This window comes from Schistocerca piceifrons, chromosome 10 (genome assembly GCF_021461385.2).
Source record: "Schistocerca piceifrons isolate TAMUIC-IGC-003096 chromosome 10, iqSchPice1.1, whole genome shotgun sequence".
NCBI classification, from domain to species: Eukaryota; Metazoa; Arthropoda; class Insecta; order Orthoptera; family Acrididae; genus Schistocerca; species Schistocerca piceifrons.
This window is the reverse complement of record NC_060147.1, coordinates 45,263,204-45,276,667: the sequence shown is the minus strand read 5'-3', so window position 1 is coordinate 45,276,667 and position 13,464 is coordinate 45,263,204. Positions and strand designations below refer to the sequence as shown.

Here is a 13,464-nt window from a genome sequence, read left to right as displayed (position 1 = left end):
GAGCCGGGACTGCTCACGCCTCGGCACACCTCTTCTCAACTCTGAAGTGGACGTCTGGCTGAATGGTATGAGGTGTTCAGCAACATTTCAGGGTGTGACAATCAAGCAGGAGTTTGATGTGAGTACGGGTGTATGTGGCAGTAACATTATGCATGTTAAGTTGTCTACAGTACTAAATTAAGTTCATTGTGCATTGAAATTAGGGTAACCTGATTCTAACTTCTTTGCAAAGTTTTTCACAGACATTATGGATAAAACTGGACATCATCAGAAATTCAAAAATAATTTGAAAGCATTTCCTATTACATATACCTACAATTCGTATGGATATCAGGATCCTTGAAAATCAAAATAATCTTAGAACCTGAAAGAAACGATATATATAGAGTGTATTTTTACAGACTTTTGGAACAGGTCCCTTGTGCCAAAAGAAGAAAAAATGTTTGTAAAAAACACATGCTGAAAAATCTTTTGTTTTTGAGTTAATAATGAAAGTTAATCATTTACGTGATTGGAGCTCATCTGCACATAAATTTGTAATAAATGCTCAAAATGTCCTCCTCTTGCTTCTAATCACACGCACTTGTCAAATTATGGACTATCACAGCATTTCAAATACTGCCTGATAGTTTCAAATGGTTTTACAGGTTCCCGTAACATTTTGATGAAGAGTGTATGTATCTGGCTGGTCTGCTCCATAGACCAATTGTTTAAGGTGTCCCCTGAGATAATAATGCAAAGGACTGAGGTCAGGGGAACATGCAGGCTACGGAACTGGTCCTCATTTGCCTCTCTGTCTGTCACACTAGATACCAGTCGGCGAATCTTGAACACTGAGACTGAAATTTGCTGCAGCTCCATCGTGCGTAAATGACATATTTCTTCTTCTTCAAGGGGGCACATCTTCTATGAGTCTTTTAGGGTGTTCCGAATAGTGTCCCTGTAGACTCCATTGTAAGATCTGCTGGGAGAATCTTTGGTCCTACCAGTCAGTCACCTACAATTACAGCACACACATTAATCTTAAACTGATGCTGATGTCTAGCCCATGGGGTAATAAGAGGATTGTGATTGGCCCATGTATGTTGGTTGTGGAAATTTATTATTTCATCTCTTCCAAATGTCTCGGTCTGGCACACAGTTTTAATCTGCCAGGAAGTTTCATATCAGTGCACACTCTGCTGCAGAGTGAAAATCTCATTCTGGAAACATCCCTCAGGCTGTGGCTAAGCCATGTCTGTGCAATATCCTTTCTTTCAGGAGTACTAGCTCTGCAAGGTTCGCAGGAGAGCTTCTGTAAAGTTTGGAAGGTAGGAGATGAGGTACTGAGCACCGCTCTGTAAAGCTGTGGGAATGGGGCATGAGTCATGCTTGGGTAGCTGAGTTGGTAGAGCACTTGCCTGCAAAGGCAAAGGTCCTGAGTTCGAGTCTCGGTCCGGCACACAGTTTTAAACTGCCAGGAAGTTTCAGTGAGTGGGAAGATTCTTTTGACTGTGTTTGCATATGGACAAAAATATGGAAACACTAAAAACAAAAGACATTACCATCCCCAAAATGGTGTAGAAAAATCATTGACTTTCGAAACGGCTTCCAGTTGTCTCAGAATGTATAAAGATGGGTTCTGTATGGTTTTCAAGGGAATCTTGTACCATTGAGACTGCAAAATACGAGGGTTGTTTGAAAAGTCCTCGGATTCACCACAATTTTTATTTATTTATCTCTTGTTCCGGTGATCCATGTTGTGACACTATCACAGGATATGGAATGTGTTAAGTTTACAAGCTTTTGGCCAGAATTTATGGTAATACATAAAACAAAACAAAAACAGTAAACAGTAACTTAGGTCCCACTACAAAAAATACATTTTAGAGATGGATAGAGATTACAAAACAAAAACAGTAAACAGTAACTTAGGTCCCACTACAAAAAATACGTTTAAGAGATAGATAAAGATTACAAAATAATAAGTTGTCAGTGCTAGCGCAATGAGTTGCTCACGTGATATTCATTGGACTGTTGCCTGTAAACACGTGCCACGTCAGTGCTCTTGGAAGAGAGCTGTGGTGGTGATGTGGCTCTGTTGTTGTTCCCACGTAGTGGTTTGCAAAGATGGAAAAAATTGAGATTCGAGCAGCGATTAAGTACTCCATAAAGAAAGGTATGAAAGCAAAGGACATTCTTGCAGATTTCCAGAATACATAGGGGAACTCTGCTCTTTCACATTCAACTGTTGCCAAGTGGACAAATGAATTTAAATTTGGTGGGGAGAGCTTAGATGATGATCCTCACAGTGGTTGGCCGAGATGTGTCACTACTCCAGAAGTCATTGCAGAAGTGCACAAAATGGTCATGAAGGATCACCAATTGAAAGTGCATGAAATTGCTCATGCTTGGTAGATGTCATCTGATAAGGTATACCACATTCTAACTGAAGAATTAGAAGTGAAAAAATTATCTGCAAGATCGCGAGAATAGACATATTGGAAGAATGTTTAGGAGAAACGAACAAGATTTTTTGCGCCGGTTTGTGACCACGGATGAAACTTGGTTGCACTGCTATACCCCAGAGACAAAACAACAGTCAAAGCAATGGAAACATGCTGATTCTCCACCACCAAAGAAAGCAAAGACAATTCCTTTGGTGGGAAAGGTCATGGCATCAGTGTTGTGGGATGCGAAGGGGATTCTGCTTGTAGATTATCTCCCCACTGGGCAAGCAATTACTGGAGAATGCTATGCTAACCTCCTGGACAAATTGCAACGAAAGATACATGAAGAAAGAGCAGGTTTAGCAAGGAAGAAAGTCACCTTCCATCAAGACAATCCGCGCCCACGCACGTGTGCCCTCGACATGGCAAAATAACACGAACTTAGGTATGAATTGTTGCCACATCTGCCATTATTCACCTGATATGGCTCCGTTAATACTTCCATCTCTTGCTGAAACTGAAAATTTCTCTTTGTGGATGAAGATTCACTTCAAATGAAGAATTGATAGCTAGAGTTGACAACTATTTTGCAGGCCTGGAGGAAAGTCATTTTCGAAATGGTATCAAGGCTCTGGAACATCAGTGGACCAAGTGCATTAATCTACAAGGGGACTACATTGAAAAATAAAAAAAAGTTTCAGTGATGTAAGTCCTTTTTTTCTATTCCATTCTGAGAACTTTTAAACCACCCTCGTAGTGGTGACTTCAGGCAATTATGGTGGAGACGGATAGTGATCACACATCCGTCTCTCTAAAGTAGACAACAAAGGCTCAATGATATTGTTATCTGGTAATTGTGACAGTCAGGGAGGATGTGACAATTTGTGAATAGGGGCCCTGTCATCTTGAAACACAGCATCACCATTGGGGAACATGGGATGGACCTGATCAGCGAAACAGTCATACAATTGTAGCAATGATGTGTCTCCCAAAGTAACAATGGTGCCTGTGGAATACTTATCCACCCAAATGACTTTCTTTCATTGTTCCATTACCCAGGTCTTATGGCTCTGGCCACATGCGAAGTCCGTGAGTTCCGTGTAGCGCTCCCTTTTACTCTCTCACAATGTCTAATGACTACTGAGGTTGCTGGTATGGAGTGCCTGGAAGCAGGTGGCAGCACAATGCAACTGATATGAGAAACATATGTTTTTGGGTGTGTCAAGATACTTTTGATCACATAGTGCATTTCGTAACAAGTCAATATTCAAATTGCTGCTCAACTTCTTGTCCACATTTACTACAAGAAATTTAATTGTGTCAGCTTTTTCCATAAGTCAGTTGTTATTTTAAGCTCCACTTATTTGGGATGTTCAGTTTTGATGTGAACCATATGGGTCTTTTCAATGTGCAACTTCAACTCATTTTGCTGAAAACAGTTTTCTACGGTATCAAGTGTGTCGATGACAAAGGTCAGAATTTTTTCTGATCATCACCTTCAATTGAAGTTGATACATTGCCTGCAAACAGAACTGAACTCAACCATTTTTCTTGCAGGCCTACAATGAACACATCCCCTCACTACACAGCTGACAGGAATTTTTGACCCTTGAATCTAGGTAATCAGAAGACTTGTAGAAGGACAGGCTAACATCACATGCTTTTAATTGTTTTTTGAATTGGTAGGGATTTAGTAAAACTGTTGAATGGTAGAAACTTATTTGCATCTGGCTGAAGTGCGGAACATAGACACTTGTAATAGATCAGACTGTTGCACTAGCATTTGGGCGACCTCTTTTCAGATGTTGATCTCACTGCAGTCCTAGGTGTGTGTGCGTGCGTGTGTGTGTGTGTGTGTGTGTGTGTGAGAGAGAGAGAGAGAGGGAGGGAGAGAGAGAGAGAGAGAGAGAGAGAGAGAGAGAGAGAGAGAGAAGGGGGAGGAGGCTCTTTAAAACAGCTACCCCTTACTGCTATTGTAAATCTTGGCTAATTCCATATTTTTGAAGTCTTTCCTGCAAAATGAAATCTGGAGCTACACCCTGGGAGACAACTGGCTTTATTTCCATTCCCTGAAAACCAAACTAAGCATTTCACTCCCTTAATGAACATCCAGTACCTCTGCTATGATATTTTGACCTCATGATTAGTCCAAATTTAAATGATTTGCAATCCCAAAAATGTCTAATTTGTATAGTTAGTCAATACTTTGTTACATAGGGAGTTATTGTTGTTTAAATAATGTAGTAATATGTAAAACTACTGAAAAAAAGAGTCCACATTACAGCTACACTTTAAGTGATATAACTGTTGAAGATATAATGAAAACAATCAATTTTTGACCATATAATGTAATTGGATAGATAAAAAAAAAACTGCTCACCAGATGGTGGCAGAACACACCCATAAAATAAGATTATAAAATAAATAAGCTTTCAAAGCTGGTCTTTCCTTCTCATCCCGTCCAGTAAGTCACCCCTGACCCATGGTTCTTCATGAATGTTCCAAATCTACCCATTTTTCTAGACCTCTCCAGTTCTTTTCCTTCACACCACTTCATTTCCCTTCAACCCTTCAGCCAGAAGAACTAGCCACTGTCTCCGAAAGCTTGACTAATTATAACCTTCTTTTATGTGCGTGTTCTGCTGCCACTTGGTGAGTAGGTATCTTATCAACCCAATTACATTATGCTGAAGATACAAGATTTAATAAAAACATTTCTATAAAAAGAGTAGACTGCTACTCACCATATGGTGTAGATTTTGAGTCAAAGACAGGCACAACAAGAAGACTGCTTAACAAGTGAGCTTCCAGCCAAAAGGCCTTCTTCTGAGCTAGGCAACATACACACACACACACACACACACACACACACACACATTCATGCAAACCAACTCACACATGCATGACCACTGCCTCCAGCTACCGAGGCAGATTGCTAGCAGCAGCGCACAATGGGAGACTCAGCCTGGTGGTGGGGGTAAGGAGGAGGCTGGGGCAGAGAGGGGGAGAGTTAACAGGGTAGAGGTGAGGGATTGTCTGGTGAGAGAACTCTGCCAGCTGTCAGATCGTCAACCTAAACCCTGCCACAGTCACCTTATTCCAGAAATCCAGCAGAATCGCCAGTCTCTCCTCAAATCCTGAGGCTCATCCTAGAACCTCTCCCATGAGTCTCTCTCCTCATCCCTACCACTCCCTGCTTCCTAAAGTCCATAAACCGAACCACCTAGGCACCCCATTGTTGCCAGCTACTGTGCCCCCACTGAAAGAATCTCTGCTCTCATAGACCACCGAGCGGTAATAGCTGAGTGGTCTAAGGCGCTGCAGTCATGGACTGTACGACTGGTCCCGGCGGAGGTTAGAGTCCTCCCTTGGGCCTGGGTGTGTGTGTTTGTCCTTAGGATAATTTAGCTTAAGTAGTGTGTAAGCTTAGGGACTGATGACCTTAGCAGTTAAGTCCCATAAGATTTCACACACATTTGAACATTTTTTCTCATAGACCAACGTCTTCAAGCTGTTACCCACAACCTACACTCCTTCCCTTATCATGTGGTGCCCTGTTCGTCATTATTGATGACACTCCTCTTTACACCAATGTCCCTAGTGTCCAGGACCTTGCCACTATCAACTGTACCTTTCCCAATGCCTGATGGATTCCAGACGTATAACCTCTATCATGGTGACCTACAAGCTCAGTCATGGTCACCATGACCAATTGTATCCTTACCCACAATTACACCACGGGCCATTAAAATTGCTACATCACAAAGATTATGTGCTACAGACACAAAATTTAACTGATAGGAAGAAGATGCTGTGATATGCAAATGATTAGCTTTGCAGAGCATTCACACACGGTTGGCACCAGTGGTGACACCTACAATGTGCTGACATGAGGAAAGTTTCCAACCAATTTCTCATACACAAACAGAAGTTGACCGGCGTTACCTGGTGAAACGTTGTTGTGATGCCTCGTGTAAGGAGGAGAAATGCGTACCATCACGTTTCAGCCTTTGATTAAGGTCGGATTGTAGCCTATCATGATTGCGGTTTATTGTATCGCGGCATTGCTGCTTGCATTGGTCAAGATCCAATGACTGTTAGCAGAATATAGAATCGGTGGGTTCAGGAGGGTAATACAGAATGCCGTGCTGAATCCCAATGGTCTCGTATCACTAGCAGTTGAGATGACAGGCATCTTATCCACATGGCTGTAATGGATCGTGCAGCCAAGTCTCGATCCCTGAGTCAACAGATGGGAACATTTGCAAGACAACAACCATCTGCACGAACAGTTCGACGATGTTTGCAGCAGCATGGACTATCAGCTCGGAGACCATGGCTGCGGTTACCCTTGATGCTGCATCACAGACAGGAGTGCCCCCTGCGGGTTCGGGGGTTAGAATAGGCCCGCGGTATTCCTGCCTGTCGTAAGAGGTGACTAAAAGGAGTCTCACATGTTTTGGCCTTATGTGATGGTCCCCTCTCGGGTTTGACCTCCATCTTTCTAAATTATTCCGAAGAGCGAGCCACTTGGGGAAGGGCGCCTTACATGGTGCATTGTATCCGTCGTGCAATTAGACCTTTAGCCGTCTTTCTCATCGTTGCAATGGTGTCCCGCTCGTTTTCGATCTCTTGGGCGATTACCACGCTGCACTCTGCAGTGTTTCTTTTAACTGCGATGACGACCTTGGCCATTTTTGCACCTAAGATCCAGCACGGTAGCCAGTCCATTGTGGTGGGGCCGCCATGTACCCTCTTGGTTGTAGCCCCCTGACAACACAGGGATCGCTCTACTGATACCTGCGCCGTTAACTCCCCACGTATGCCAAGGAGTAGATGCCCATCGCCCTGGGGCATCGGGACTCCCGGCAATGGCCATCCTGCCAGGTGGCCTTTGCTGTGGCTGGGTGGCGCCCGTGGGGAGGGCCCTTGGTCGGAGTAGGTGGCATCAGGGCGGATGACCCGCAATGAAGCGTGGTACATCATCTCTCGCTGGCGGCCAGCCGTCAGCAGTCTCTAAGCGTTCCAAAGCTCACTTTAAGGCTAATGTGTATGACCCCAAATCGTTCCCCTCCCTGGCCACACCATGGGAGGAACGAAAGGCTGTGAATGAGAGCGAAAGATACTCGCCCCGGTATCTCGTCTGCACCAGAGCTGACGGGGACTCGTTTGTGTCTGTGAAGCCTCAGTTCTTTGTCGAACATTAAGAGGACACGTTCGGGGAGGTGGAGGGCTTGTCCAAGATGCGGTCTGGATCGGTGTTGATAAAAACGGCATCCTCTGCCCAGTCACGAGCCTTGCTGGCTTGTACGAAGTTGGGGGATGTGTCTGTTACTATCACCCCACATAACAGCTTAAATATGGTCCAGGGAATTATTTTTCACCGCGATCTCCTTTTACAGTCCGATGACGAGCTGCGCACCAACTTGGAGCACCGAGGTGTCCATTTCGTCCGGCGCGTCCACCGGGGTCCGAGGGATCGTCAGGTTGCCACCGGTGCCTTCATCTTGGCCTTCGAGGGTGACACGTTACCTGAGAAGGTCAAGGTGATGGTGTACCGTTGTGATGTCAAGCCATATATCCCTCGCCTGATGCGGTGCTTCAAGTGTTGGAAGTTCGGCCACATGTCTTCACGCTGTGCTTCCGACCTCGTCTGTCGCGATTGTGGTCGACCTTCCCATCCTGATCATCCCTGTGCGCCGCCTCCAATCTGTGTGAACTGTGGTGCACACCATCCGCCTTGCTCGCCAGACAGTCCGATTCTGCAGAAGGAGCGGAAGATCATGGAAATCAAGACTCTCGACCGCCTGACGTACACTGAGGCGAAGCGGAAATATGATCGGCTTCATCCAGTGCGCATGACAGCTTCTTATGCCGCAACTGTCACTCCTTCTACAATTCCATCCACTCCAGTCAGCTCTCAGAGTCGAAGTCCCACACCTGCCCCCTTGATGGTGGGGGGCACTAAACCTCCTGTTGCTCCTGCTCCATCTACTTCAGGAGCAACACCCCCCCAACCATCGGGGACATCAGTCCCCCCTTCCCAGCCGGAGAAGCGTAAGACTTCTTCGGCTACTCTCATAAGCCAGCCGGAGAAGCGTAAGACTTCTTCGGCTACTCTCATAAGGAAGGGGTCCCTTGGGGACTTCCCTTCGCACGTTCCGACCGGTTCCAAAGCCGACAGCCACAAGTGGCTCAAACAACCGCCAGTCCCTGGTCGTCGGGACACACGGTCATCGTCTGTCCCTGAGACTGACCCAGTGACGCCCTCCCAGCCTGAACCACCCAAGGCGCAGTGCGAGAAGCAGAAGAAGAAGAAACTCCCCAAGGCTACCGACATTGCGGTGGCACCCATTCCACCGCTTCCTACAAGCTCTGCGTCTGAGGATGAGGTGGAGATTCTGGCGTCCACTGAGGACATGGATCTCGCCAGTCCCTCGTATGCAATAGATAGCTGTTGTCCAGGTGGTGACTCAGTAGCAGCAGGGGCCACGGAGGCGTAATCTGCCTCCCCAATCCCTTCACGCCTTTCCCATCCATGGCTAATACCATCCTCCAGTGGAACTGCAGCGGTTTCTTCCACCATCTAGCTGAGCTCCGCCAACTTATCAGCTGTCATCCTTTCCTTTGCATTGCTCTGCAGGAAACTTGGTTTCCAGCAATGCGAACCCCCGCCCTCCGTGGCTATCGGGGTTATTTTAAGAACCAGGCAGCTTATGAAAGGGTGTCTGGTGGCGTCTGCATATATGTCCTTAACTCTCTTCACAGCGAGTTTGTACCTCTACAAACAGCTTTAGAGGCTGTCGCTGTTCGGGTGTGGACGCCACAGGCTATTACCGTCTGCAGTATTTACCTTCCACCTGATGGTGCTGTCGCGCAGCATGTCCTGGCTGCTCTGATAGCCCAACTGCCGCCACCTTTTTTGCTGCTGGGCGATTTCAATGCCCACAACCCTCTAGGGGGTGGGACTGTCTCCGATGACCGCGGTCGGGCCGTGGAGCATGTGTTGGCTCAGCTCGACCTTAGCCTCTTGAACACCGGTGCTCCCACGCATTTCAGTGTGGCCCATGGCTCGTTCTCGGCCATCGATCTCTGTATTTGCAGCCCTGGACTTGTCCCATCCCTCCACTGGAGAGTGCATCCTGACCTGTGTGGTAGTGACCATTTTCCCATCTATTTGTCACTGCCCCAGTGTGATTCTTCTGGGCGCTTGCCCCGCTGGGCTCTCCACAGGGCTGACTGGCCAGCTTTTACTTCCGCTGCAACCATTGAGTCTCCCCCACAGGGTGACATTGACGAGGTGGTGCGTGTTTTAACCACGTCCATCATTTCAGCGGCCGAGGCTGCCATCCCCCATTCTTCTGGCCACCCTCGGAGGAGGGCTGTACCCTGGTGGTCGCCGGAGGTTGCTGAGGCTATTCACGACTGTCGGCGGGCTCTCCAGCGTCATAGGCGGCACCCGTCTCTTGAGACCCTCATCACCTTTAAGAGGCTCCGTGCCTTCGCCCGTCGTCTTATTGCACGGTGTAAGCAGGAGTGCTGGGAGAGGTATGTCTCATCCTTGGGCTCCCATGTCTCCCCCTCGCTCGTGTGGTCCCGGATCCGGCTGATTTACGGATACCAGGCCCCTATGGGTGTTCCTGGGCTCTCCTTGGACGGCGCTGTCTGCACGGACGCTGCCGCCATTGCTGAACGGCTTGCCACACACTTTGCTCAGAGCTCTGCGACTGCATCCTATCCCCCCGCCTTTCGCTCTCTAAAGGAGCGAGCCGAGCGGACGCCGTTCTCATTCCACACGCGTCGTTCTGAAACATACAATGCTCCTTTCAGCGAGAGGGAATTCCTTGCTGCCCTCGCCGATTGCCCTGATACAGCACCAGGCCCAGACTGCATCCACGCGCAGATGCTGAAGCATCTCTCCAGGGACTGCCAGAGACACATTCTCGCGATATTTAATCACATTTGGAGCGAAGGCGTGTTCCCGTCGCAATGGCGAGAGGGTGTTATTGTCCCCATCTTGAAGCCTGGTGCGGACCCACTGGCGGTGGACAGCTATCGTCCCATTACCCTCACTAACGTTTTGTGCAAATTGCTCGAACGTATGGTGGGGCGGCGTTTGTGTTGGGTCCTTGAGTCGCGCGGTCTCCTCGCTCCATCCCAGGGTGGCTTCCGTCAGGGCCGGTCTGCCACAGACAATTTGGTGCGGCTGGAATCTGCAGTCCGTACGGCCTTTGCCCGACGTCAGCATCTCGTTGCTGTATTTTTCGATCTGCGGAAGGCGTATGACACCACATGGCGGCATCACATCCTCGCCACGTTGCATGAGTGGGGTCTTCGTGGTCGGCTCCCGGCTTTTCTTCAAACCTTTTTATTGCGCTGCTCTTTCCGGGTGCAAGTCGGTGCCACCTCTAGTTCATCTTATATACAGGAAAATGGGGTCCCGCAGGGCTCAGTGTTGAGCGTCTCCTTATTTCTAGTGGCCATTAATGGTCTGGCTGCAGCAGTGGGGTCGTCGGTGTCTCCTTCTTTGTATGCCGACGACTTCTGCATCTCATTTAGCTCCACGACTACGGGAGCCGCCGACCGCAGGCTGCAAGTCGCCGTTTGCAAGGCAGCATCATGGGCTCTGACTCATGGTTTTCAGTTCTCTGCAGCCAAGACTCGAGTTATGCACTTCTGCAGGTGTCGGACGGTCCACCCTCATCCTGAACTTTACCTCGACGGCCACCTGCTTGAAGTGGTGGACACTTGCCGCTTCTTGGGACTCGTGTTTGATGCCCGGCTCACATGGGTTCCTCATGTTATTCAGCTGAAGCAAAAATGCTGGCGGCACCTCAACGCCCTCCGCTGCCTTAGCCACACGTATTGGGGTGCAGATCGCTGCACGCTGCTGCGATTGTACAGAGCCCTTGTGCAGTCCTGGCTTGATTATGGGTGCCTGGCCTATGGGTCTGCATCACCCTCAGTGTTGAAGTTGTTAGACCCCATACACCACTGTGGGGTTCGGCTTGCAACTGGCGCTTTTCGTACCAGCCCCGTACATAGTCTACTGGTGGAGGCCGGGGTTCCCCCGCTGCGGATTCGCCGCCATCGACTGCTCGCCGACTATGCTGTCCACGTGCATTGCTCGCCAGACCATCCCAATCGTCGCCTGCTTTTCCCTGCCATGGTCCTCCATCTGCCCGAATGGCGACCTAGGTCTGGGCTTTCCGTAGCTGTCCGTGTCCAGTCCCTGCTGTCAGAACTGGGGTCATTCACTCTTCTGCCTCCCTTCCGGGTCCGTACACCTACGCCTCCCTGGTGTTTGTCCCGGCCGACCGTCCGTCTGGATTTGGCACAGGGACCTAAGGACTCGGTTCCGCCTGTGGCCCTCCGTCGCCGTTTTCTTGCGCTCCTCGAATCATTTCCGGGCTGTGAGCCTGTCTACACTGATGGTTCCCTGGTTGATGGTCGCACTGCCTACACTTTTGCTCACGCTGCCCATGTTGAGCAACGCTCCTTGCCGGCTGGCTGCAGTATTTTTACTGCAGAGCTGGTGGCCATCTTGTGCGCTCTTGAGCATATGCGTTTCTGCTCAGGTAGGTCCATCGTCATCTGCAGTGACTCCCTGAGCAGCCTTCAGGCCATCGACCGCTGCTATCCCTCTTCTCCTCTGGTGTCCTCTATTCAGGAGTCTGTTTCCGCCATTGCCCGTTCTGGACGTTCGGTGGTCTTGGTTTGGACGCCAGGTCATGTTGGCATCCCGGGGAACGAACGTGTTGACAGGCTGGCCAAAGGGGCGCTCGACGCCCCAGCTTTGGAGATCGGCCTAACGGCTCCCGATCAGCAGCTGGTGTTGCGCCGTAAGGTGCTTGGGATGTGGTCTGCTGAGTGGCGAGGCTTGACAATGCCTAATAAACTGCGGGCTGTCAAGGAGACGACCGATGTGTGGCGCTCCTCCCTGCGGTCTTCTCGCAGGGACTCTGTTATCCTGTGTCGGCTCCGCATCGGCCATACATATCTGACGCACGGCCATCTTTTGTGTCAGGAGGATCCCCCCCTGTGTCGGTGTGGGTCCCGGCTGACGGTCGCCCACATTTTATTGGAGTGTCCCCGACTGCGGACCCTTCGGCAGTCTTTTAATTTCCCGGGCACCTTGCCTTTGATTTAATGCGACGATGCCTCCATGGCTGACAATGTTTTACATTTTATCCGTGCTAGTCCTTTTTATGGATCCATTTGGGGGGTCCTGCACTTTTCCGTTTCTGTGTCTTTTGTCCTCGCGTCTCTCCATATTTGTTGCTGTTTTGGTGTCTCATCGGATGGTTGACTCTTTCCCTTTTTTGTTGTCGTGGTCAGTCAACCAGTCTCCGGCCATCTTCTTTTCTTCTATTTCTTTCTGTCTGGTGTTCGTCTGTACTCTTCTTTTCTGTAGTGTTCGTTGCCTAATTTGTGTTCTTTAGCACCTGTGGGGGGGGGGGGGGGGCAGTCTCCTTCCCCTTGGGGTTTTATCTGCTCTGCGACTTTGTCTCGCTTGTTTTTGGAATGGGGGACTGATGACCTTAGCTGTTTAGTCCCCCTTAAACATCCCAACAACCACCACCACCACCACAGACAGGAGTGCCTGTGGTGGTGTACTTGATGAAGAACCTGGGTGCACGAATGTCAAAACGTCATTTTTTCGGATGAATCCAGGTTCTGTTTACAGCATCATGATGGTCACATCTGTGTTTGGTGAAATCACGGAAAACGCACATTGGAAGCGTGTATTCGTCATCACTATACTTGCGTATCACCCGGCTTGATGGTATGGGGTGCCATCGGTTACACATCTCGGTCACCTCTTGTTCGCATTGACGGCACTTTGAACAGTGGACATTACATTTCAGATGTGTTACGACCCATGTTCTACCCTTCATTTTATCCCTGCGAAACCCTACATTTCAGCAGGATAATGCACGACCACATGTTGCAGGTCCTGTATGGGCCTTTCTGGATACAGAAAATGTTCAACTGTTGCCCTGGCTAGCACATTCTCCAGATTTCTCACCAATTA

General features: G+C 48.7%; 1 protein-coding gene across 7 annotated transcripts in view; it reads left to right on the top strand.

Annotated features, from left to right (window-relative positions):
- LOC124718871 (lysine-specific demethylase 4C-like) overlaps positions 1-13,464 on the top strand; it is a 380,259-nt gene that overhangs the window by 347,122 nt on the left and 19,673 nt on the right. For all 7 annotated transcript variants that reach the window (XR_007005926.1, XM_047244505.1, XM_047244509.1 and 4 more), the window contains one exon: positions 2-118. Coding sequence is in view for 6 of the 7 variants with exons in the window: in XM_047244505.1 (XP_047100461.1) it covers positions 2-118 (117 nt within the window). In the remaining variant the exon portion in view is untranslated. The remainder of the gene's footprint in view (position 1; positions 119-13,464) is intronic.